The sequence below is a fragment of the Epinephelus fuscoguttatus genome, linkage group LG18 (genome assembly GCF_011397635.1).
Source record: "Epinephelus fuscoguttatus linkage group LG18, E.fuscoguttatus.final_Chr_v1".
Lineage (NCBI taxonomy): Eukaryota > Metazoa > Chordata > Actinopteri > Perciformes > Serranidae > Epinephelus > Epinephelus fuscoguttatus.
In genome coordinates this window covers 38,850,577-38,876,125 of record NC_064769.1, presented here as the reverse complement: position 1 = coordinate 38,876,125, position 25,549 = coordinate 38,850,577, and the positions used below count along the sequence as shown (strand labels likewise).

Below are 25,549 nucleotides of genomic sequence, written 5' to 3'. Positions count from 1 at the left end.
GAATTCATAATGAAACTGCAACTTTTAAACGCAGACACTGAAAAGAAGTTTTGAACAAAATACAAATGTTGATTTTGAGTATGCTGACATATTTTGTCATCAGGAGGTGGAGGGGATGGTGGATGGTATGACATCTCGGCCAGACGCCTGCCAAACTGCAGACCACTGGTCAACACCAAGAAACAACAAAAGCAGTTGGTTTTTAGCGACACATCATCACTGAGTTTCCAGCAGGGATTGTGCCATAAAAAGCAGCTGATTTTTACCGACTTGTTGCTGTGTTTCCAGCTGCTTTTCAGCCTCGAAACATGAGTGTGTTTTGGCCACCTGTCACTGTTTTTCCAGCCAGGACTGTGCCAAGAAAATCACAGTTTCCTGCCCGGATAGTGTCATAAAAAATTACATTTTTAGCCGAGACATTGCTGTATTTCCTGCTGGGATAGTGTCAAGAAAAGCTGTTGTATTTTACCGTGACATCGCTTGATTTCCAGCAGAGACTTTGATACAAGAAGTGGTTGTTTTTTTATCAACCTGTTGCTGTGTTTCCGGCGGCTTTTTAGCCACCAAACATGAATGTTTTTAGCAATCTGTCACTGTGTTTCCTGCTGGGATAGTGCCACAAAAAAGCGGTTGCTCTTTACAAAGATATCGCTGCATTTCCTGCCAGGATTTTGCTACAAGAAGTTTTTGTTTTTTTACTGACTTGTTGCTGTGTTTGCAGCAGCTTTTTAGCAACCTGTCACTGGTTTTCCTGCCTAGATAGTGCCATGAAAAGAAGTCATTGTTATGTTTCCAGCAGAAACATCACATAACCACATTCAAACCACAATGTTTCTGAAATGTATAGAAATGTAAAGTTACAACGTGTCCGCTACATAATGACGCACAGCTGTGACGTTTTGTTTCTGTGGTTTGCAGAAATGTACGATCAAACATTTGTTCTGGTCGGCTCATTTGCTCAGAGCAGAGCTGGACGAAGCTCCTCAGACGTCATAAATTACCTTCAGCACTAAACTGACGTTTGGCTACAAAACAGAGGTGTCACATTTTATATTTAACGAGTAAATCAAAGCGATGATACTGCAATGATTTCCTGTCGAGGGCTTTTGTCAAATTACAGTCATCACTGACACACACACACACACACACAGGTTCAGACCAGTGTGAGCTTCAATACCAGTTAATCAACTTTAAACTCTCCTCAACCAGTTTCAGGTTTCTTTATATTGTACACAGCGCATTCATCCGTCATGTGACCTGCAGATCACCATAGATACAAATACACAAAACAACATCATCACCATCCTTCTTTAAAATCCACCTTCTCTGAGAGGAAACAAACATTCTGACAATTTAGAGGCAAAATAATGAATCCAGAGAATAAAAATAGAAAATAATAATTAAAATCTTTCCTGTCAGATAGTTTGCACCCACAGAGCGTTGATGATTTGTTTTGTTTTGTGTTCTTGGTAAATTTATATTCAGTGAAGACCCAGCCTGATGGAGAGCAGAGACACAAAGCAGGAGATGGAGAAGAAGAAGAGTTAAAGGTGTTTTACCTGGAAAGGCGTGTGGGTTGGACGACCCTCTCTTCAGGCACTTGGAACAGAGAATATGTACAGAGTAGTGCAGGCCGGGCCACTCCTGCAGCAGCACGTTCAGCTCCTCCACCAGCGGAGTGATGGCCTGCCACGCCGTCCAGATGTTGGGCAGCGAGGCGTGGCTGGCGATGGACAGAGTCTCCACCTGCAGCTTCCCTTTGGAGGGCCGGTGGCTGATCACCACGGGGACTTTACCTCTGTAGGCGAAGATCTGATGCCTGCCGTCTGACCTCTGCACCACGTGGCTGTTTATCTGCACACTGAAGCGTGCAAACAGTCCGGGAGGAAACAGGAAGGGGAAGCTGTACTGGATGTGCAGCTGCTCCACGGAGAAGAAGTGACACAGCGGCAGAGAGCTCCCGCCGGCCGAGGCCTCCGCCCGGGGCTCCTCACTGCTGACGTAGCTGGGGAACTTGTACCAGGCCGTGGCTCCGTTCAGGGGCTTGCTGCGGGGTTTGTTGATGCAGTAGCAGATCCCCATCTTCTCCAGCAGCTCCATGATGAGGTGGAGGTCCTGCTGGGTCTGGATGAGCGGCCTGAGGAGCAGGCGGATGACGTTGGAGGGCAGAAGGCCGTGTTGGAGGAAGCCCTCCACGTGGTGCTGCAGATGGGTCACCCTGAGGTTCTCTCCCTTCTCGTCCTCTATGACCAGACTCACCCTCCCTTTGTCCCCCCTCTCCCCCTCCGACAGGAGCCTGTCCAGCAGCGAGGACTCGTCCCTCTGGAAGAAGACGTTGAGAATTGCAATGAATCGTGGAAGATTGTGGAAAACATATTCCTTCAGAGTGATGCTGTCCTCAAAGTACAGCAGCTTCCCGCTCTCGTGCAGGTAGGATAAGGCGCTCTGCAGCCGGTCCTCCGTGAGCCCCGCCTGCAGGCCCAGACGGGCTGAGTCCCACCACGACAGCCACAGGTCTTTGGGCTTAAAGTGCAGCTCCTCCAGCATCTGCCAGGACTTTGGCAGCACACGGTGGAGGTTGGGGAAGATGTCCCTGTGGTCTGCGACGGACATGAGCTTCTCCCTCAGCCTCTGGATGTTCCTCTGGGTCTCCGTGCAGCTGACGCTCAGCACAGGAGACAGGATCTGCAGCCGGTGGTTCAGCATGTACTGCAGCTGGGACTTCCTCCGCCTCAGGTTCCTGTCTGAGACGCCGTAGAAGAGGACGTGAGGGCTAAAGGAGCGGACGTTGTAGCCCTGCTCCAGCGCCTGGTCCACCTGCAGAGCCAGGCTCCTCAGGACCTGGATGTCCCTCTTCTCCTGCAGGCCGATCTGCCTGTGGATGTCCAGACTCTTCTCCTCCAGCTCCACCTCCCCACACAGGTCCGCATGCGTGCCCACCAAGCACACAACGGCGTGGGGTACTTTGGCACTGAGGAGGTGGAGGAAATACCCGACATGGGCGTAAAAGTTCTTGGGTGAGTATGCTTTGAGATTGATGACGAGGACGTAGAGAGCACCAGGGGAGAGAAAAAAGGGTTTGATGAGGTCGTAGTTTTGCTTCCCTGACAGATCATACACGAGAAACGTGAGACAGCGATCAGCGTCCGCCACCCAGTTAGTCACTTCGATTCCTTTGTTCCCCTGGACGCCTTTAGCGTCCTGCTGTTTGCTCACCACGCTCTGCCTCAGCCGGGTCTTCCCAGCATTTTTTGTCCCCATCAGGACCAGTTTCAGCCGCGGCTTCACAGCGAGCTGCGAATGAGCCAGCTCCTTCTGATAGGCTGCGATGTACGGGATCCCCTTCATGCACACCTCGTACGGAGGCTGGATGAGAGGGTTGTCCTTCACCTTCCAAATGCTGACTTTGGACAGCTTCCCAAAGTTATCTGGAAGTATGGCTATTTGGTTACCCTGTAAAACGAGCTCCTCCAGCTTCTCCAGCTCCACGATGGAGTCAGGCAGGTAGTTGATGCTGTTGTTGTCCAGCCAGAGGTTGGCCAGCTTCACCAGCTGCCCCACTTCCTCTGGGATATGAGTCAGTTTGTTCCTGCTCAGGTAAATTTCCTCCAACCCTGTGATGCTCAAAATAACCTGGGGGAAGTTCTCAAACTCATTAGAGGACAAATTAATCATCTTGAGTCTCTGCAGGAGGCTGAAAGCAGCAGGCAGCGCCGTGAGCTCGTTCCCGTCCAGCATCAGGCTCTCCAGGTGCTGCAGCTGACAGAACGTGTCCGGTAACGTGGACATGTGAAGACTGCTGAGCCACAGGATCTTGATGGACTGCAGCTTCATGACGTCGGCTGGTAACACCTCAAACTTGTTCCCGGAGCAGTCCAGCTCCTCCAGCTCGCTGAGGGCCAGGATCTCAGGGGGGAACTGGTTCAGCTTGTTGTGATCCGCATCCAGAGTCCGCAGCTTGGTGAGGCTGGAGAAAGACCTGGGGAAGTCGTGCAGGTCGTTGAAGCTGATGTCGAGCTCCTCCAGGACCTGAAGCGCCCCGATCTGAGCCGGCAGGCTCTGGATTTTATTGTGACTGATGCATAGCTTCTTGAGCCCCTTCAGCTGACCCACACCCTCAGACAGGCTCCTCAGGCAGTTGTGGCTCATGTCCAGCTCCACCAGCTGCCCCAGCTCAAACACCACCCGCGGGACAGAGGTGAACTTGTTCCTGCGGAGGACGAGGATGCGCAGGTTGTTGAGGGAGGATCCCAGCCCGTCCGGCAGCTCCTGGAGGGAGTTGTTGCCCAGGTTGAGCACCTCTATCTCGGCTATATCCTCCGGCAGTATGATCTGGTTGTCTTTGGAGCAGAGGGTGAGCTGGCGCAGGTTGCTCCGCAGCTTCCTGGAGCGGAGGGCGGCATCCCTCCACAACCTGGCCGTCCTCAGATTGTTCTCCTTGTCCTCCATGGCGCTGCAGCCGGAACCCTCCTCCTCCTCCTCCTCCCTGTTATCATGGAGAGTTTTCATGGAGAGGCAGCGGGCAGCATGGTGGACGGTGTGCTTCACAAATCAGCGCGCTCCTCAGCAGCAGAGCCTCCGTCACGGAGGAGACAAAGGACAGTTTGTGTCGGACAATAATGAATCTAGTCGACGGGAGCAGGAGGAGTGTCTGCGGCCGCGGAGGCATCCTTTTCTCCTGCGCCACTCTGCACACAATGACAACAAACCTCCGCGGTTACAGCTCCGGCTCCGTGCCCCGATCCGAGCTCCGGTGCCGCGGCTGCGCTCCGTGCCTCACCGGGGTCCTCATGGCCTCCACAGCCCGACCTCTGGAGCTCTGTGCCCGGGTTTATCCGAGTGTTTGTGGGAGCTTCCCGAGCCGCTGGGTCTCTTCCTGGGAGCGGGGAGTGGAAGTGAAGCAGCCGCTCACACTGCGTCAGATCTCTGAGCCCTCCTCCTCCCTTTCTCCTCCCTGCTGCTGCTGAGAGAGGAGGAGGAGGAGGAGGAAGCACAGAGGGGAAAGTGATTGTTCTGACCAGGTCAAACTTGGGTTTTAAATCAGCAAAGAGATGCAGCAGTACATTTAAAAAAAAAACACACACACATTCATGGCTTTAAAGACTCTCTCATAGTGCCAGGTATTGATTTTATTAAAATATAAATATAACTTTAGACTTTAAAGAGGTTCAACATGTATAAACAAATGCTCCAGGTAAATTAAAGGGTTATTATAACCTGAGTTACACAGTAAAGAAAGAAAAATAAAAAACTAATGTGACTTATTTTTCTGTTTCTGCTCAGACACCAGAGAGAGGACTCTGTCTCCATCTGCAGGACGTGACGTGCAAATGAGCAGGAAGTCGAATAAATATATAAAAGATTTAAGTTTATTGGGCAGATTTAAATAAACACGTTCAAGTAGTAAAAAGTACTAATAAAAATAATATCAAATAAAAAAAGGAAAAATACTAATAAATATGAAAAAGAAAAAAGTACTATTAAAAATAATAACAAACAAGAAAAAATCCTAACAATAATAATAAATGAGTAAAAAGAAAAAATCCTAATAAAAATGAGAATAAATTTTTAAAAAAGAAAAATAAATACTAAAAAATACGAAAAACCAAAAAATACTATTAAAATAATAATTGAGAAAAAAGAAAGAAACTTCTAAAAAACAATGATGAATAAGAAAAAAGAAAAACAAATACTAAAAAATATGAAAAAGGAAAAGTACTATTAAAACTAATAAACAAGACAAATACTACTAAAAATAATAATAAATAAGAAACAATACTAATAAAATAATAATAAATAAGAAAAACCAAAAAATACTATTAAAACTAATAATGAACGAAAAATACTACTAAAAATAATAATAAATAAGAAAAAATACTATTAAAATAATAATAAATAAGAAAAACCAAAAAATACTATTAAAATAATAATTGAGAAAAAAAGACAGAAACTGCTAAAAATAATAATAAATAAGAAAAATACTAATAAAATAATAATAAAAACAATAATAAAGGGAAGAAAGTCTATTAAACCTAATACTACCTTTACCCTGTTACCACTGATACCAAAAGTTAAATAATAATTAATAATAATAAATAATAAAGTCAGGGGGTCCATATCTCCAGAGAATTACTGACAATATAATGATAATAATAATGCATTTTATTTATAGGCGCCTTTCAGGACACTCAAGGTCACCTTACAAGACACAGTAAACAAAACAAGTAGCAATGTATTCATAGATCATAAAATCAAAGAATTCAGTAATATACAAGAAAAGTGAATAAAATGACTCGACAAAATCATAGTTATAAACACCAGGTATAGAATAATCATGATAGTACGCCAGCTTGAAAAGGTGTGTTTTCAGATGGGATTTGAAAGTGGAAAGGGAGTCAATACTGGGAATGTCGTGGGGAGAGAGCTCCAGAGGAGAGGAGCAGAGCGGCTGAAGGCTCTAGTACCCATGGTAGTCAGGCGGGCAGATGGTGATGTGGGTTGGAGCACAGAAGAGGAGTTCAGACGGGTATGAAGGGGCTTGGAGATGAGAAGCAGAATCTTGAAATCAATCCAATATTCAACAGGAAGCCAGTGAAGTTGCTGGAGAACAGGATGTGGGCCTCAAAGGACAATGTACTGTCCAGGATGACACCCGGACTCTTAACCTGATGGGATGGACGGACTTTGGAGGTGTCAGTGGTTAGAGTGAAACTGTGCAGTTTAGCCAGAGTAGAGTTGGTACCCACAAGGAGAACCTCAGTTTTATCACTGTTAAGTTTGAGAAAGTTGCATGAAAGCCATGATTTAATATCCAGTAAGCAGTCAGAAAGGGATCTGGGGGGAGAGTGGAGGTAGGCCTGGTGGACAGGTAGAGCTGGGTGTCATCGGCATAACAGTGATATAATATATTGATTGTTGAAACACAAACGTTTCCCCAAACCTTTTACCGTCTGCCATGTGCCATGAGTTCTGTTATAACCTCCTCGGCTGCTGTAAGAAGTGTCTCTTTTTCCTGCTCGTCACAGCCTCTGGCCCCAACGATGGCCAGCAGCTGGTCCCTGGGCTGAAATCCAAATATTTTGTTGAGTAAATCATATACAGTGTCTTCCAAAAGGATTCATACCCCTTGAACTTTTCCACATTTTGTCACATCACAAGCACAAACTTACATGTATTTTACTGGGATTTTATGTGATAGACGAACACAAAGTAGCACATGATTGTGAAGTGGAAAGAAAATGATACGTGGTGGTATAAAAATCTGAATAGTGTGGAGTGCATATGTGCTCAGCCCCCCTGAGTCAATACTTTGTCGAACCACCTTTCGCTGTAATTACAGCTGCAAGTCTTTTGGGGTATGTCTCTACCAGCTTTGCACATCTAGAGACTGCAACCTTTGCCCATTCGTCTTTGCAAAACAGCTCCAGTTCAGTCAGATTGGATGGAGAGCATCTGTGGACAGCAATTCTCAAGTCTTGCTACAGATTCTCAAGAGGATTTAGGTCTGGACTTTGACTGGGCCATTGTCTGATTCATGCTCTCCTTGCCCGGCCTGTCAGTTTAGGTGGATGCCATGTCTTGGTAGGTTTGCAGTTGTGCCATACGCTTTCCATTTTCGGATGATTGACTGAGCAGTGCTCCGAGAGATGTTCAAAGCCTGGGATATGTTTTTATAACCTAACCCTGCTTTAAACTTCTCCACAACTGTATCTCTGACCTGTCTGGTGTGTTCCGTAGTCTGCATGATGCTGTTTGTTCACTAATGTTCTCTAACAAACCTCTGAGGCCTTCACACAACAGCTGTGTTTGTACTGAGAGTGAAGGACACACGGGTGGACTCTAAATCTTGAACACCACGTATCATTTTCCTTCCACTTCACAACTGGTCTATCACATAAAATCCCAATAAGTTAAGTTTGTGCTTGTAACGTGACAAAATGTGGAAAAGTTCAAGGGGTATGAATTCGTTTGGGAGGCACTGTATGTCCCTCCAGAAATGATCTACAAGACGACACTTCCAAAATGCGTGTCCATGGTTTGCAGACTCCTCTCCACATTTCCTCATGCACTTGTTTGACTGATAACTATTTTAGAAAGGATGTGAGAGTTTCTTAAAATAAATCTGTTTGCGAGGTACAACTTCTGGATGGTTCTGGTGATCCATGGTTTTTGGCTGTGGGATAATTGAACTGACCACAGATCCCGACCTCAACGCGACGGCTGTATAGTCGTTCCTTCTGAACGGTGAAATGTTACAGCTGTTATCCACAGCAGGAACAGGACAGCACCTCACATTCCCGCTGACACACACCAGTCCTCATTCACCGTGCAGCACACTCCTCCTCTTCTGTCACCAAAGTGAAGGACAAGACCTGCACCTGTATCCTCACCTGCGCCAATCCAGGTGTACCTGTATGCCTGCACCTGCACCTGTAGCTATAGCTGTACCTACACCTGGTTCCCTTTACCTGCACCTGTACAGCTGTCCTGTTTCCCCGTACTTGTACCTGCAATGTTTCCTTTACGCACACCTGTACGCCTCTACCTGCACCTGCACCTGTTTTCTTTCACCTGCACCTGAACAGCTGTAGTTGCACCCATACCTGTATCCCTTTACCTGCACCTGCACCTGTACACCCCCACAATGTACCTGCACCTCGACAGCTGCACCTGCACCTGTTCTCTTCTAAGTTTTTGCATCACCATTTTACCCGTACGTCACTGCTGTCTGCCTGGTTTATCTGAATTCTGGTTCTTTTCCTTGTTGTTGTCTTCTGTAATCGTGCTGAAACATCGACACCACTTTACACTTTAGATTTTACTGCTGTATACGACTGTTGTATTCATGAATCTCAGCACAAGTTCGATCAGGAGGACTCTCTGTCAGCTCTCATTCATTCACAAATATCCCTCTGGCTCCTACTGTCTTAGCTGAGTACTGAAAAAAAAGAACTTGAACTTGCAGCCTCGTTCTCACCTGCTTAGTAAATCAAAAAATATCAGATACTGTTTTTCATAAAGTATCTTAAAATACGTCTTAAATTTGATCACGTTTCCCCCCCCGCAGATCCAGGATCAGATAGAGGAATATAGGAACTTCCTGTCAGCTCTGCTCACACAGCTCAGTCTGATTACATAAGTGAACCTGTTTAACCTGCAGTGCAAACACAGCAGCTTCAGAGCCACGTTCACAGGAGACTGTCCTACTTTCTCAGGGTCATACGAGCGGAGGCATGCAGGGTAGACATGCAGGTTAAGTACACAGACGACATGATGACAGTGGGCTCGCTTATTGTGGAACAACAAGGAGAAACCTGACGGGAAAACAGCTAAACACATTACATCAGCAGCCCGGTCGCTACAACAAAATGTTAACATCGTACATTTGTGTAAACCACAGATTCGTCACATTTGCATGTTTATACGTGTCACATCAACGTTTCTAAAGTGACGTCACATATGAGCTGATGGACGTTGAAACATGAGGTGAGGCGTCCGTAGAGCTGCAGAATGACCAACAAACCAGGTGTGATTTAGCGAGTCATTGATGTTTAAAGCAGCTTTTTAGACACCAAATATGTTTCTTCTTTTGGCAACCTGTCACTGTTTATCCTGCTGGGACAGTGCCACGAAAAGTGGTCGCTCTTTAGAGGGACGTCGCTGCGTTTCCTGCCGAAATAGTGTCATGAAAAGAGACTTGTTCACCAAGACATCACTGCGTTTTTTGCAGGTATAGTGTCACGAAAAGTGGTTGATTTTTTTACAGAGGCATCATTGCCAAGATACTGGCAAGAAACAGTTTTCTTTACAAAGGCATCACCACGTTCCCTGCCGATATCAGGGCAAGAAAAGTGTTTTCTTTACCGTGAAATCACCGCGTGAGATAGTGCCACAAAAAGTGGTTGATTTTTATCGAGGGGCAGCTACGGCTCAGAGGTAAAGCAGATCATCTACCAATCAGAAGCTCAGTAGTTCGATCGGCATGTCAAAGCACCCTTGGGCAAGACACTGAACTCCAAATTATGCCCAATGGTGTGAATAGTTACTGAGTAGCAGGTGGCACCATGTATGGTAGCCTCGGCCACCAGTGTGTGTGAATGTGACGTGTTGCAAAAGTACTTGGAGTGGTCCGATGACTAGAAAGGCGCTGTATAAGTGCTGCCCATTAACCGAGACATCGCTGTGTTTCCTGGGGAAATGGCGATTGTTCTTTACCAAGACATTGTTGTGCTTTCTGCAGGAATAGTGTCACAAAAAGTGTTTTTTTACAGAGACATCGCTGCATTGCCCGCCAAGGTAGTGGCAATTACAGCAGTTGTTCTTTACCAAGACATTTCTACATTCCCACTCAAGATTGCGCCATCAAAACCGGTATTTCAAGCCAAAATATGAACTTTTCCTCGTCATAACAAAGCGATTTTTGAACATAAATGTAACCACACATTTAACACAGTGTTGTTTAGACAGGAAGCAAATATAACAACATTTGTTTAGCATAAAAGTACAATGCCAACATTTATTCTGGTGATTGGGGTTGAAATAAAAGGACTATGAAACCCAAACCTTTTTCCTTTGGGGCCAAAATAAAGAGTTTGAAACTAAATGAAATGGTTTGTTTTCAGCTGTGAGATCCTTCATAAACACAAACTTTTTTTAAGTGTCACAGAATATTTATTTGTAAATACAATATGAATTTGTTTTAAATTATTTAATCAAAAGTAATCAATAAGCCCCTTTAAGATGTTTCTCCTTCCTCCTGTATATTTTCATTGTTGGTATCAATTTTGTTAATTTGTGCAAATGAACATAATAATGATCTTAGATTATAAAAATATGTAATTTTATTGTTTTTTTCGGACAGCAGATTGTACAGTTGAACAACACACAAACATTTAAAAACGTATAATGAGAACTTTAAATGTAAGAACTTTAAATGTATGGCTTTACTGACCAGTAGATTACACCTACTTAAAAAATCCCATTCAGACACATTCGATCCCTCAACACTGATGTTAAAATACACACAAAAAGAAGTTTAAAACAAAAAAATAATAATAATCAATGCTCTGGCTAAACTAATGTTTTACATGAGCAAACCTTGTTTCTCTTTAGTGTTCTCTTGTGCAAACAAAACCAGCACATCAGCTTGTTCAAATAAAAGCTGCTGAAGGTTCAACTTTAGAGTCGCTGCAGTGAAACATCCCTCAAAGTTCAGATCTCATTCAAATCAATAACATGATGCAGATTTAACCTGAGAACTCCACAGTGATTTCATGACAGTAAACATTTGTTTAAACGTCTTTAAAAAATAATCATACATTGACAGAAATTGCACATTTGATTCCAACTGGACTGAAACTCATTTGATACATTTTATGGTGGAACAACTTCAGCTGTTGTGTTGAGAAACCATCTGAGACGACGAAGCAGCATCCTCCAGGGCTAAGAAATAAACTGCAGTTCCTCTAATGTCCACTAGAGGCTGGCTCCAAGAGTGAGTCAGTCCCCAGACTCTCATGTTAAAATGTCTTTACAGCAGAAATAAACATGTTTACAGCAGTTTAGATAATTTCAACATTCATTACAACTTTACAGAGAGTGAATTTTGATATAACTCTGTCGTTTAGATTTTATTACAGCTTAATGTCACGCATAATTAAGGACGTGGCCACTTTGATTTACAGGTGGGTGCCATCCATTGCCAAGTCCCAACCACGGTTTGGGTGTAGCTGAAGCTAAATTTTTACTGTGACGTTTTGGTCACCTAAAAACATCTTGTTCAGCATTTGGTTGAACTGAAAAATTCCCTGAGGAGTCGGCTGTTCTGTGTTTACGTAAAGTGCATTTTGTTTCAATGGTTTTAAGCCTGTTTTTCTGTAGCAAAAATTAGCATCATTACTGTTAACCATAGCTTCAAAGGCACCGCGCTAACCAAGCTAGCAGCTATCATTAGGATTGGCTACGGTTACTTCTAGCTCCAAAAATCAAAGATGGTGACGGCCAAAATGCCAAACTTGAGGCTTAAAAATCGGAGTCCACAAACCAAAGGGTGATGTTACAGTGGCTACATCTACCTGGATGTTCAGGTTTTAACGGGTTTAAACTTGATTTACGCTAGCAATAATTAGCATTAGCATTATGACACTTAGCCGTAGCTGTAAATGCAATGTTCTAGCTAGCAGTTAGTGTTATGGTTAGCTCCACCCTTTCATCCAAATATGGCCACTTCTAGCTCCAAAACTCAAAGACCCTCAGCTAGCATTAGAGTAAGCACCATGTGTACGGTCACTTGTGGCTCCAAAATCCAAGATGGCAACGACCAATTTGGCAAACTCGAGGCAGGAGATGTCAACGTGGCTACTTCAGAAGTTTCTGGGTGTTTTCCAGGCAAAAATTAGCGTTAGCACTGTTAACCATAGCTGTAATTGCACCACTCTAACCAAGCTAGCAGCTAGCATTTTGAATAGCTTATGGTCACTTCTGACTCCAAAAATCCAAGCTGGCGTCAGCTAAAATGCAAGACGGGAGTCCATGATGTCACTGTGGCTACGTCCATTAGTTCAAACCGTCTATAGAGGCAGCAACTGGTGGGAAATATAACCGTTACTTTGAGGTAAGGCTGTGTGGAGATAAAATTATTGGTCGGTTAAATGATTAGGCAACTGACTGAAAATTAATTTGCAACTATTTAATCATTTATTTATGGTTTCTTTTTCTTTCTTTTTGTAAAGTCAAAAATGCCAAACATATTCAGTTTTTCTCTGTTTTATATCACAATAAATTGAATATGTGAGTTTTGGACCTCTGCTTGCACAAAACAGGATCTCTGAAGACTTGGAATAAATGAAGAAATTAATAAAATGATGAACTGAAAATGAAAAGAACCATTAGCAGGTCAAGCAGCAATGACATAACAGAAACAGGAAGGTTACATAATATTTTCGCGTTGAGGTAACCCCAGGTAACCCCTGACACAAAGACAAAAATAATTCAGAAGTTCGTCCACATTTTGGCGAGTCAGCAGGTGTGTGATGTGCAACATCAACAGAAGCTCAACGTGGGATGTAAACACCACAAACTTCCTGTTCAGTAGTACGGGCCGCTATTCTCATATCCTGCGTAACTCGACCAATCAGGGAAGATCCCGTGTGAGCAGGTGGGGCTGCCGTATCGGTCAAAATGAATCCCAAAGTCAGAGTGGCGGCTGCAGGCGCTCTGCTGGCTCCTCTTCATGGAGGACCAGATGATCCTGTAGTTGCTCCCATCATTGCTGTCCCAGTACTCACGTCCATCAACCTTGTAACAGACGGCGAACTCGACCCGCTCATGAGGCATCAGCTGATCCGGCAGAGACACGGTGAAGGAGAAGGTGTCGCTGTACGAGCTGGGATACGTGTCCTTCATGTACTCACAGTCTACGTCCGTGTGGCTCCTCCAGCTGTCGAACGTCACCCGCAGCTTCACAGACTTCTCAAAGGACACGTTTTTGACTTTAACGGTTCCCGCCAAGGACTTCTCCTTCAACATGCAGTACTCCAGACAGACAAAGTTCTTCTCCAGGCTCTGACGGAAGTGCAGGTAGTCTGAGGAGGGCTGAGTGAAGTCCAGCACCAGTTTGTCCTCCTCAGCCGTCAGAGACAGAGCAGAGCTGAGCATCTCCTGGATGTTCACGGGAATATCGATGGGATCGGTGAACTGGGAGAAGAGCTTCACTCTGGTTAGAGACAGCCCCTTGTGGTCGGCAAACGTCACCTGCTTCTTGGCTTTTCTCGAGTCTTTTCTGGAGGACCTTCCATCCGTGGGCTCCATCTGCTCCACGCAGGGCGAGGGCTGGAACCTCAGGCAGGAGTTCAGGGCAGGTTTGCATGTTTTAGGAGATGTCCTGTAGACAAACTCCTCTTTGGACAGGTACAGAGGTAATGCCATGTCGATAGGCATGATGGGCTCGGGAGGAAACAGGAACAGTGCACTGAAACACAGAGAGGACAGATGATTGTTAGGGTGTTTTAAAGCTCTGAGTTGGTTTGATGAAATGTCCCCGGGGTCCTATCTCTCGAGATATAAACTAATATTGTGACAGACTGGTGAGAGATAGCTTCACAGTTCAAACTGCAAAAGAGTGAAGGGAGATTGATTTTTCAAATGCAGTTTAAATAGTAACAATCTGTTCTGCCACTGTGGAGAAACCAAGTCTAAAGTCAAGTCAAATTTGAGGGCGTAGTTTCACAGTATAACATCAGTAGGATATCAGCTGCCGGTGATTTTAGCATGTCAACCTGCAGCGAGACAAAAAACAAAACATCTGGCAGAGGGAAACATCTCTGAGAACATTTAACCCTTTGAAGGGTCTCTTTAATGTGTCATATCAAGAGCATATCGACCTGAGGACCCACAGATACGCTCCTGATCAAAGTCCAGTGAAAGTCAGGAACCGGATACGGAAGCCCCTAGAGGCGAGTGAGAAACAACTTCTGGTGATCCATTTTCTAAGTTTGATCTAAACTGTTTCCTAATCTGTTAATTAACAACGTTAATTAACAGCAACTTTTAAGGTGGAACGTTAACTTGTAATGTTACTCAATGCATGAGTTGATGACGTGAATCCATCAGCACACCTTAAATTTCACTGTGACAACTTTGACCATCACTTTAGTTTTTATATGACACACACTTTTAGTAATGACTTTAAAAATATAGATTCATTTGGAGCGGATTATGTGAAGGTCATATATTCTAATCCTCACTTCCTGTGGGCTACAGCAACACTAAACCCCTGAGCTTGCCTGAGAAGGACTAAATGCACAAAGCTGCTATTTTGAAATATCCCATGGAGAGAGACTCTCACTGCAGCCTGTTCTATTTTGTTGTGAAAATGTGGGCGTGCAGCCTCGTTCTGTGGACGATAAACCAGGTGCAGACTTCCATCTGTGTCACCGCTGATGAGGAAATACAGCGAGTGCTGGACGGAGCAGTGAGTGACAACAACCCCGCCCACATTTAAGAGGACTGTCTGAACACACCGAGGGTCTAGGTACCATGTCTGAAGGCTTACTGCTGGTTCCAGAGGTGCTGGACTGAAATTATTAAAACTATTAAATGAGTTTAACGCTATTGGCCTGAACGACGAACAGTGGGTCCAAATTCACACCTGTTCTTCTCTATTAATTTTCTCTGCGACCGTTCGTCATAGTGAGAATCCACGCATATCACATGAAACAGTGGAACCGTAGCTTCCTGACAAGACATTGGACTACCGACAAAACTGACTTGAAAAGACGTAATCTACTCTAGCTGAAGGCTAGTGGTGGTGCTAGTTCTCGAGTCTAGCGCACGTTGCCATGTAAACACAGCAGCCTGCAGGCTGACTGACTACAGTGAGAAATGATGCTATAGAAGTGGAGTAAATTACGTCTTTTCAAGTCAGTCTTGCACGCCACAGCTTCAGGGCACTTGGATTACAACGGACGAGCCGTTCTGATGTTTCTGAAATGCATTAGCAGAGTTTTCTTACATTTTCAAAATGTGGGTTCCGTGCACTTCAAGTGTAGCTGTTATTCCGGCTAGCTGTTATCCTCCGATACCCCGAACGAGTTTTGTGGATTAAAAACTACACTGGACTGGTACTGGTGGGTACTGTCTGTATTTTCATTCTAAAGTGGACATTTCCTTTAAGCAGAATGTATCATAAGGTCCAGTAAACCCAAAATGTGACGTCCTCATGAGGACACAGGGTCTGAGGGATTATCCAGCCAAGACATTTTTGTTCCACTTGTTCTTTAACATGAAAACAAGAGAGAAAACGATTTAAAATCACACTCGCACAGTGTAATTTATTTCCCCACTCACGGCCTCTGTAACCGGATCAAAACTGGTACAGGTGTGTCAATAACTGGTATTTATAGCCATCACATGACATTCACATCACATTCTTCCTTCCTAAGTCACATAAACGGGAATCAAACGTTTAAAAACACATTCGTCTCGGGGTTGAGCAGCGTGCCAGGACAGGCTCAGGGAACACCGCTCCTCAGAGGAAGTGATTTCTGTTGTGATGTTTCAGTGTAAAGTCAAAGTACAACAGGATAAATCAGACTCTGATCACGCTGCAGGAGATGTGTGAGAGTTTGTTTTGATAAAGTTTTGACCTTGATAACTTTAATTCACAAGAGTCACTGAGCTGCTCATTTTGTGGGTGAAGTTTTCCTTTAACATAACTAATACATAACTTTGATGACCTGATTCTCCCAAAGAAATGAGCTGCGTTCAGGTGCATCACGTAAACTACAACACGGACACACATTTAGAGCAAAGTAAGAGAAAGCAGCACCTCTGATCAAAGCCCCAGCAGGACGGAGAGACAGAAATGACTTCACTCAAAAGTTAAACTCCTGCAGCCTACCTGCTGCTGAGTGACGTCAGAAACTCTGGAGCCTTTAATATCTGTGACTTTGTTTTTAAGTGTTTTTCATATGTCGTACGAGTCTTCTAATCCTCACACAGGTAGTGCGGAAGTTTCTCCACAACCTGTCCGCTGTAAAAAATGTTGGTGCTGCAGACAGCACACACCCCTCTGCACGCTGCGCAGGTTTTACTAATGTCACGGTGTCATTGCTGCACCTCTGTCCCTGCTGGTCAGCCTCACACACCTGTGAGACGCGACGACACGCACATGATATTGATTTTTAATTGGCTGCTCAGATATTACAGAAATAAAACTAAGTCACTGTTAAAGCAAACTGGCTGAAAGTCATGAGCTCATTAAAATAGAGTGCAGCAGGTACCTGGACCTGGAGACACCTGGAGTCACCTGGACGGTTATTCTCCGTTGACGTCACGCGGCAGCTCTCCGGTGTGTGGGAACCATCGCTCCGGTGTTGATGGTGTCGGTGTGGCCGCTCTGGTCTCGAGCTCCTGTCTCCTCACATTTTAAACTCGTTGCACACTTTTGTCTCCCTGCAGCGAAACCCACGCCAGGTTCACGTGAACAGCTGCACACAGCCAATCAGAGAGCGCGCTGACGGAGTGATCGACGAGTCAGCGGAGGCCTGAGCGCCACCCTGCGCGGCGTGGATCCGCCCTTTGTTTCAGGAGGCATGTTTCATGTGTCAGGTATGGAGGCTCACTCGGGTCAAACTAACCTTCTGTAAGTATTTAACCACAGGAATCAGGTTTATTTGACCAAAGAGCTCATCAGTTTGGGTTTTAAAGGTTTGACTTAATTACAGTTTTAGCTTAGGCTCTTCTCTCTTCGCCCAGTAGCTCATCAGTTTGAGTCCTAAAAATTTGACTTAATTAAAATTAATGAACTCAATATGTATGGAATCTTAATTGTGTCAAAATGTCAAATAACCTACGATGATTACTTTGACGTACAAGCATCTTATATTGACTTTATGGCTAAGGCTCATTTTTATTATTTTGAGTCTCTTCACTTGACTTACCTAAAATTAATTATCTCAAGAAGTTATGGAAGCTCATTAGTGTCAAAAAGGTCACTTAGCCTACCATGATTATTTTGATTTGCAAGTATCTCATTTTCACGTTCATTATGAGTTTCAAAAATTTGACTTAATTAAAATGAACTGTCTTAAAAAATTATGAGAATTATATCGCAACACCAGTCAGCACAGTCATATTTTAATTTATTGTACTAAGTTTACTTTTACTTTGATTTTTTACTTTCTTAAAGTGTAGTATCTCATGACTTGACCTGATAAGTCCAAATTTTTATTCAAAAAAGACGTCTGTTTCATAATTTGGTGTTGCATAAATTTCACTTTTTTACCCGCACATCTGTTATTTCATAACTGTGACTACATTTTGATGGGACTGTATTGTACTGGTAGTTAATCTTTTAGAAATTAATAAATTAGTATTCAAAGCCAGAGTAAACTGCCGCTGCTTTCAGAGACAGTTCCATACGGACAAACCCAAAATCACATCCATCAGGAAGTGTGATGTTAGTGAGTAATTATAGCTGCAGGAATCTGCCGGTACGACTTCACTCTCACATTTCAAATTCCATTCACTCACGTTTACTACAAACACAGCAGCACACCGAGAAGAAATGAAGAAGAAATGTCGTTACTCATGAATCCAGGTGCAGTAAAGACCATGAAGCAAACGAGATGTTCAACATGGACACGACAACATTAAAGTGTAATAAAGTGCATTGAGAATACTCGTACAAATAACAATAGGGGAGTGGAGAGGAATGAATATCAGACCTTTTTAAGGCCGACGTCACAGTGACATCATGTGATCAGCTGGAGGTGCAGCTGCCTCTCCCCCACAGGGCTGTAGGCTCCATAGGAGTGTTAAAATGTGTTTGTCTTGTTGTGTTATTGGGAGCCAGAATAGAAGGAGTCATGGCTCAAAACCAGCCGCCACTGCCCGTCAACAAAAACAAAGACAACTATGGTTAAATGTGATAAGACCAAAGGACTGGACGGAGGCCATCATCAAAAATGCTCACATGTGCAGCGCACACTTCATATCAGGTTAGGGAAAAAGTATTTCCTGTTGTAGGGATGAATAAGGTTATGTGTATTAAGGGTTATCATGTCCACCTCATCAGAAACTGGGGAGGGATTAAGAGGAAGATTGGATTTCTCTGCAACGCTAACTTTTTAGCACATTAGCTAACGTTAGCTTCCATAGCAAAACAAACAAGTGTGGTCCTCCTTTGTAAGATTGGCTTCCTGTGACATCATCCATCCACTGAGTGAGAGCATACGGGTCGGCCAGTCTGGTCCCGTTGGTCAGTGTTTACTTATTCAAGTAACACTGGCGGTCCCGGAGAGTGAGTGACCTGACATGGTGCGTTGGTAAATTCAGTCTGACGCTCTACACTAAAATGAGAGCCCTGTTGGTGGAAGAAACGCAGCGTTATAGAATAGAATAATCTTTATTGTCATTGCACAAACAATGAAATTCTGTTGGTGCAGTCCTCCAGCTGCCCATGCTTATAAACATAAAGATAAAATAAGTAAAATCAAAGACACAAATACACAACAGGGCACAATTATCAAGAATATACAATATAAAATATATATACTTGTGCAAGAAAGTCCAAGTCCTTAAAGTGTCATTAGTGCTCTGTGTGTGTGTGTGTGTGTGTGTGTGTGTGTGTGTGTATTGATGTAAAGAGAGGGAGGGGGGCATCAGTGTGGGAGGGGGGTAGAGTTCAGGAGTGTCACAGCTCTACGATAGAAGCTGTTTTTAAGTCTTGTTGTGCGGGCGCTCAGTGCTCTGTAGCGCCTTCCTGAGGGCAGGGGGGTGAAGAAGCAGTGTCCAGGGTGTGTGCTGTCTCTGATGATGCCCTTAACCCTCCGGATGCAGTGGGTCTGGTAGATGACCTCTAGTCTGGGGAGCTGAGTGCCGATGATCCTCTCTGCAGACTTAATGATGTGCTGGAGAGCTTTCCTATTCTCAGTGGTGCAACCAGAGTACCATACTGTGATGCAGTATGTGAGCACTGACTCAATGGCTGACCTGTAGAAGCTCACCAGCAGCTGTTTTGGGAGGCGTGCTCTCTTCAAGCACCTCAAGAAGTGAAGCCTCCGAAGTCCTTTGTTGGCCGTCACCGTGGTGTTGACGGACCAGGTCAGGTCGTGGATGATGTTGACACTGAAGTACTTGATGCTCTGCACAATCTCCACTATCGCACCAGTGATGGTGATGGGGTGATGGACGAAGGGCTTCTGTCTCCTCCTGAAGCCCAGGATCATCTCCTTCGTCTTTGCTGCGTTGAGGATCAGGCTGTTTTCTCGGCTCCAGCTCACCAGGTTCTCTACCTCTGTCCTGTAGGCGGCCTCGTCATTTGCCGTGATCCTGCCTACCACGATGGTGTCATCTGCAAACTTTAATATGGTGTTGGCCTCATGGGTAGGTTTGCAGTCCAGAGTGTAGAGGGAAAAGAAGAGGGGGCTCAACACACAGCCCTGTGGTGCACCGATGTTCAGGGTGATGCTAGAGGAGACCTGTCTGCCCATGCGCACAGTCTGTGGTTGGCCCATGAGGAAGTCCAGGACCCAGCTGCTCAGGTGTGTGTTGAGGCCCAGGTGGTCCAGCTTGATGGGCAGTTTATGGGGGGGGGTGGTTTTGAAGGCGGAGCTATAATCTATAAATAGCATCCGCACATAACTGTCCCGCTGGTCCAGGTGTGTCTTCAAAAGTTGTGATCTATAAAGACAACACATTCTCACCCCGACCTCGTCACATGTCCACGGACTTTGTCCATGGACTTTCCACGTCCACATATGACGTCCAAGGTACCCTGGGTGTGTTGGTTGTTGACGTTCTGGGACGCCGTGTCAACTTCACCCTGTTACATGCATTGTCTGTTTTCTGTTTTCACAGGAAATGTATAGTTTGCATACAGTCTCTTTCAAAATAAAAGCACTACGTTGGCACAACACCGCCAATTGGCATTATTTATCCTCCAACAACCAACACACGTGGTTGGGTTTATAATCTTATGGGATGTGAACAACACTCTCCCAGGTGAAAGTCAGATTTGTTGAACCCATCCACCACCATTCCCTCCCGGCCTACTCGGACTTTCGCCACCTTAACTTTTGTTATTGTCTCGCTGCGTTTCCCCCTGATGCCGCTAAGCATTGTTAAACTATAACGGTGACTGACCACACATCATGCCGACATTAAAGGATGGCTTTTTTCGACGGTGTGTCACGCCACACGTCACTACCCAAGCACCAGATTTCGACGACTTCGGAGTGAGACCAGGTTGTTCTTTTTCCTCCAACAACTAACACACATGGTTGGGTTTAGGCAACAAAAACACGTGGTTTGGCTTTAGAATCTTATGGCATGCGAACACCGCTCTCCTTGTCCCACCACGTTTCCCCCGATGCCACTAAGCACTGTTAAACTATAACCATGACAGGCTGCATATCATACCATCATAAAAGGACGTTTTTTTACGTCAGTGCCTGACGCCGCAAGTTGGAGTGAGACCAGGATGATAAAAAAAGACTTGATGAGAGAAACTTTGACTCATGCCTACGAACATTTTGGAGACGGGAAATTGGTGATGCAGATGGTGAGGTGGAAGCCTGAATTTTTTTTTGGCTGTTGTCTGTACGTACATTTTTAGTATGGATCCTACACATTGTTTTATAAACAAGACCCCAGCTCACGTCCAGGAGCTCCTGATCACATGCCGTCCTCCTGAAGTCCACCACTATCTCTTTTGTTTTTGTCCTCATTGACAGAAAGGTCATTTCCTCTGCACCAGCTCACCAGTAAATTTAATGACGTGATTAGTTTGTTGATTGTTGAGTTTGATTGGAGTTTGTTTTGGCAGTGCAGTCATGAGTTAGCAGCATAAACAGCTGTGGGCCGAGCACACAGTCTTGGGGGGTTCCTGCACTCAGCGTCACGGTGCCTGATGTCCTGTTGCTAATACGCACTGACTGTGCTCCCTCCATCAGAGAGTCCAAACTCCAGTCACAGAGGGATGTGTTGATGCCAAGTGTGGAGAGTTTACCTGCCAGCTCTCCTGAGGGATGACTGTGCTACGTGCTGAGCTAAAGTCAATAAATAGTGTTGTGGCGTAGCTGTTTGTGTTGTCCAGGTGAGACAGCAAGGGTGCAGGGTTGAAGCAGGGCCAGTGAGGTGGGGAGGGAAGATCTGATATGTCCTATTACTGTCCGTTGACTTCATCATGATGGGAGTGAGTGCGATAGTGTCACAGTCTGCTTTTTTGGGGATGATGGTGGCCTCGTGGAAGCCTGGCTCGGGGAGATGTTGAAGATGTCTGAGAGGACATCAGCTGGCTGGTTAGCACAGTGTCTGAGCACACGCCCGGGGATGTTGTCTGGTCCTGCAGCCGTGTGTGGGTTGACTCTGGATAGGGTCGTCCTCATGTCGCCTCGGTCCAGATGAAGTGGGCAGGGTGCCAGATGCCAGTGTGTCATTCTGGGCTTCAAATCATGCTATTTAATGCATCCATGTCACTGTTGTTAACCTGTCCAGATGTTCTGTGGTCCATTAGGGCCTGAATGTCCTGCCACATACGCCTGATTCCCCTGATCTGAAGGCAGCGTCCGATGCCCTCAGCAGTTTACAGACCTCAGCTGTAAGCCATGGTTTCTGCTTGGCTCATGGAGTGACAGGCTTTAAACAGGTGACATCCTCAATTCACTTCTCTGTGTATCCAGTCACAGAATCTGTGTCCTCCTCCACACATGTGTGTGCTGCCTCCCTGAACATACTCCTCGTCTGTGGTCTCAAAGTGGTCCTGCGGGTTGGAGTAGCTCCTTCCAACCAGTTTCTGGTGGTGCTGTGTGCTGGCTTGGAGCACCTTAACAGTGGTCTGTATGCTGGGAGCAGCATGAATGACAAGTGGTCCGACTGGCTGAGGTGGGGTGGGGGGGGGGGGGTGGAGACGGCTTCATACGCTTCACAGATGAGAGTGTATACCAGGTCCAGTGTGTTTTCTACCCCTTTGGCTTTTTGTATATTAGCTCCAGGACAAAGGGAAGGGTCAGGACACTAAAGAAGACGATCACCAAATCACCGTCACCAAACCCACCAGACTCTATTTAAATAAACAGTCATGTTAGTGTGTATAGAGGCAGCATGTTGTCACATCTAACTGGTGAATTAAGGGTTAATTTCAACCAAACCAGAGCTGGTGATTGTTGGAACAGTGGAAAGACGAACCAAGATGGTTTCTGTGAGTTTCATTTTGTTCCTGTTGACTTTGAGTGAAGTGTGTTTAATGATGATTAAATCACAGTTTATTTAAATGGAGTCTGGTGGGTTTGGTGATGGTGATTTTGGGGATCTTACTCTTTAACACAAAGCTCTATCTGTGCAGGAATCCTTTGCAAATTCTTTTAAACACCTAGAATAACAGTCCGAGCCTGTCAGTGACTGAAACAAACATGTTTAGTGGACGTACACTGATGGTGCTCAGCTGCTCACAGAGGTTTCCTTGCCTGTTTGTCTCTTAATATCAGACCATTTTCAAAAATAGTTGTTTCCATTACATAACCAAAAACATGAGAAAATAGAGTCCAGGTTGAGAAGACCAAAGTTACCCTTTAAGAGATATTGATAATCACTTCGTGTTGTCAGAGCCGCTGCTGATACTGCTGATACTGCTGATACTGATATCTCTACATGCTGGAGTTGGCAAATGTTGTCCAAAAAATTTCTGGCATGTGAATGATTGTCATGCTGCCAATCTGATTTGGGATCAGTCAATAAATGCAGTCGGTGGTCAGCTGATAAATTCCAGAGGCCATAGCTGTGTCCCAATGCCGGAGCTGCAGAGTCCAACGGACGGAGCAGTACGTCGCGTAACCGACCCTCCTGCTCCTCGTCCTCCACCACAGAGACGATGTGTCCTCACAAAGAGCCCCGGAGGCTGACGACATGTAAACACCTGCTGTGATCTGGGACTGGACGAGCTTCACAGGATGTACGACAAGCTCACAGTCAAACAAAATCCTGGCCTGAAACATGTATTAAGATTAATGGATTCATTTTGACTGATTATTCATTGGAGTCATTTTTCTAGATTTATATATTTATATATTCTTATATTTTGGACTGAAGACATCTGAACCGTCATCTTGCACTCTGGGAAACTCTCAGTAATGTTTGATATTTAATGCACTTAATGATTAATCAAGCAATTGAGAAAATGATTTGGAGACTACATGATAAAACTGTTTTCACTAATAAAGTAATCATGATTATTTACATGCTTTTTTCATTCTTGTAATTAATTAGTGCATTTAGTTTATCATATCAGATCTCCCTGCCGCACAACATCCACACTGTCGTCTGCTTCCAGGCTTGTAGGTTTTGTTTCAACACTGAGAGGGACACGTAGGATTTTGGGGGTTTGGGGCATGGATGGATTACTGAGCGGGCTAACTGGACACAGGTCCAGGGGGCCTAAAGTTTCCAGGGGCCCCGGGCCTTCATCTGCAAAATGTCAAATTAAGACATGCCAACTACAAAGAGACACAAAAAAAGATGCAAAGAAAGGGGTAAAACAATCACAAGGAGACACAAATTTACCTCAAAGAGACATAAATGTATCTCAAACAGACCCAAACAACTACGACAAGACACAAAACAACCACAAAGAGACACAAAACAATTACAAAAAGATACAAAATGACTACAGAGACACGCAATGACCGCAAAGAAACACAAAATGACTACAAAGAGACACAAAATGACCGCAAAGAGACACAAAATGACTACAAAGAGACACAAAATGACCGCAAAGAAACACAAAATGACTACAAAGACACACAAAATGACTGCAAAGAGACACAAAATGACTACAGAGACACGCAAAATGACTGCAAAGAGACACAAAATGACTACAAAGACACACAAAATGACTGCAAAGAGACACAAAATGACTACAGAGACACGCAATGACCGCAAAGAGACACAAAATGACTACAAAGAGACACAAAATGACTACAGAGACATGCATTGACCGCAAAGAGACACAAAATGACTACAAAGAGACACAATATGACTACAGAGACACGCAATGACTACAAAGAGACACAAAATGACTACAGAGACATGCATTGACCGCAAAGAGACACAAAATGACTACAAAGAGACACAATATGACTACAGAGACATGCATTGACCGCAAAGAGACACAAAATGACTACAGAGACACAAAATGACTACAAAGAGACACAAAATGACTACAGAGACACAAAATGACTACAAAGAGACACAAAATGACTTCAGAGACACAAAATGACTACAGAGACACAATATGACTACAGAGACACGCAATGACTACAAAGAGACACAATATGACTACAGAGACACGCAATGACTACAAAGAGACACAAAATGACTACAGAGACATGCATTGACCGCAAAGAGACACAAAATGACTACAGAGACACAAAATGACTACAAAGAGACACAAAATGACTTCAGAGACACAAAATGACTACAGAGACACGCAATGACCGCAAAGAGACACAAAATGACTACAAAGAGACACAAAATGACTACAGAGACACACAATGACTACAAAGAGACACAAATGAGCCCAAAAGAGAGACAAAAAATAGAAATCTTTCTACAGGAAATGAAACCATAAAGAGCAGAGAAATAAAGACATGGCAGGAGGGTGAGAGTGTTCATGATGAGTGTTACAGGAGCAGGACGTCACAGTTTTGAATCGTAGCCTGTGTAAAGTTGGTGTCTGATCTCTGGAGGTTTGCAGCTGTCTGTGCTGCTCTGTGACTGAACGCTCCGTGTTCAGCGAGCGGCCCGGTGACCTGATGACCTGAGAGGCCTGCAGGGTTCAGATGGTCAAACACAGTCAGCCACTGAGACATTTATAGACAGACAACATTCTCAAACTGTTCAGGTTTCTTTGTGAATGAGCTGAGATGTCTGAGAGGAGCTAAACACTCAAACCTGAGTTGATGTAACTAAAAAGAAATGGTGAAACTGATTACATCAAATATTTTACCTTTCAGTAACTTCATTTTGTAAGTTAAACAAATATTCTTAATTT

The 25,549-nt window shown here is 44.5% G+C and overlaps 2 protein-coding genes across 3 annotated transcripts in view; both read right to left on the bottom strand.

Annotated features, from left to right (window-relative positions):
• Positions 1–4,931, bottom strand: part of mfhas1 (multifunctional ROCO family signaling regulator 1) — a 33,760-nt gene extending 28,829 nt beyond the window's left edge. The window contains exon 1 of the mRNA XM_049604731.1: positions 1,560–4,931. Within this exon, the coding sequence (XP_049460688.1) occupies positions 1,560–4,509 (2,950 nt within the window). The 5' untranslated portion in view covers positions 4,510–4,931. The remainder of the gene's footprint in view (positions 1–1,559) is intronic.
• A 7,742-nt stretch (positions 4,932–12,673) lies between these two features.
• ppp1r3b (protein phosphatase 1, regulatory subunit 3B) lies at positions 12,674–17,191 on the bottom strand. 2 transcript variants are annotated; one of them, XM_049604738.1, is made up of 2 exons: positions 16,782–17,191; positions 12,674–13,969 (listed from the first exon to the last, which is right to left on the bottom strand). In XM_049604738.1, exon 2 carries the CDS (start codon positions 13,936–13,938, stop codon positions 13,087–13,089), a length of 852 nt encoding a protein of 283 aa, XP_049460695.1. In that variant the 5' UTR covers positions 13,939–13,969; positions 16,782–17,191; the 3' UTR covers positions 12,674–13,086. The 2 variants fall into 2 exon arrangements, with proteins under 2 accessions (XP_049460695.1, XP_049460696.1); XM_049604739.1 differs by lacking the exon at positions 16,782–17,191 and adding an exon at positions 16,400–16,740.
• Positions 17,192–25,549: the final 8,358 nt, after the last annotated feature.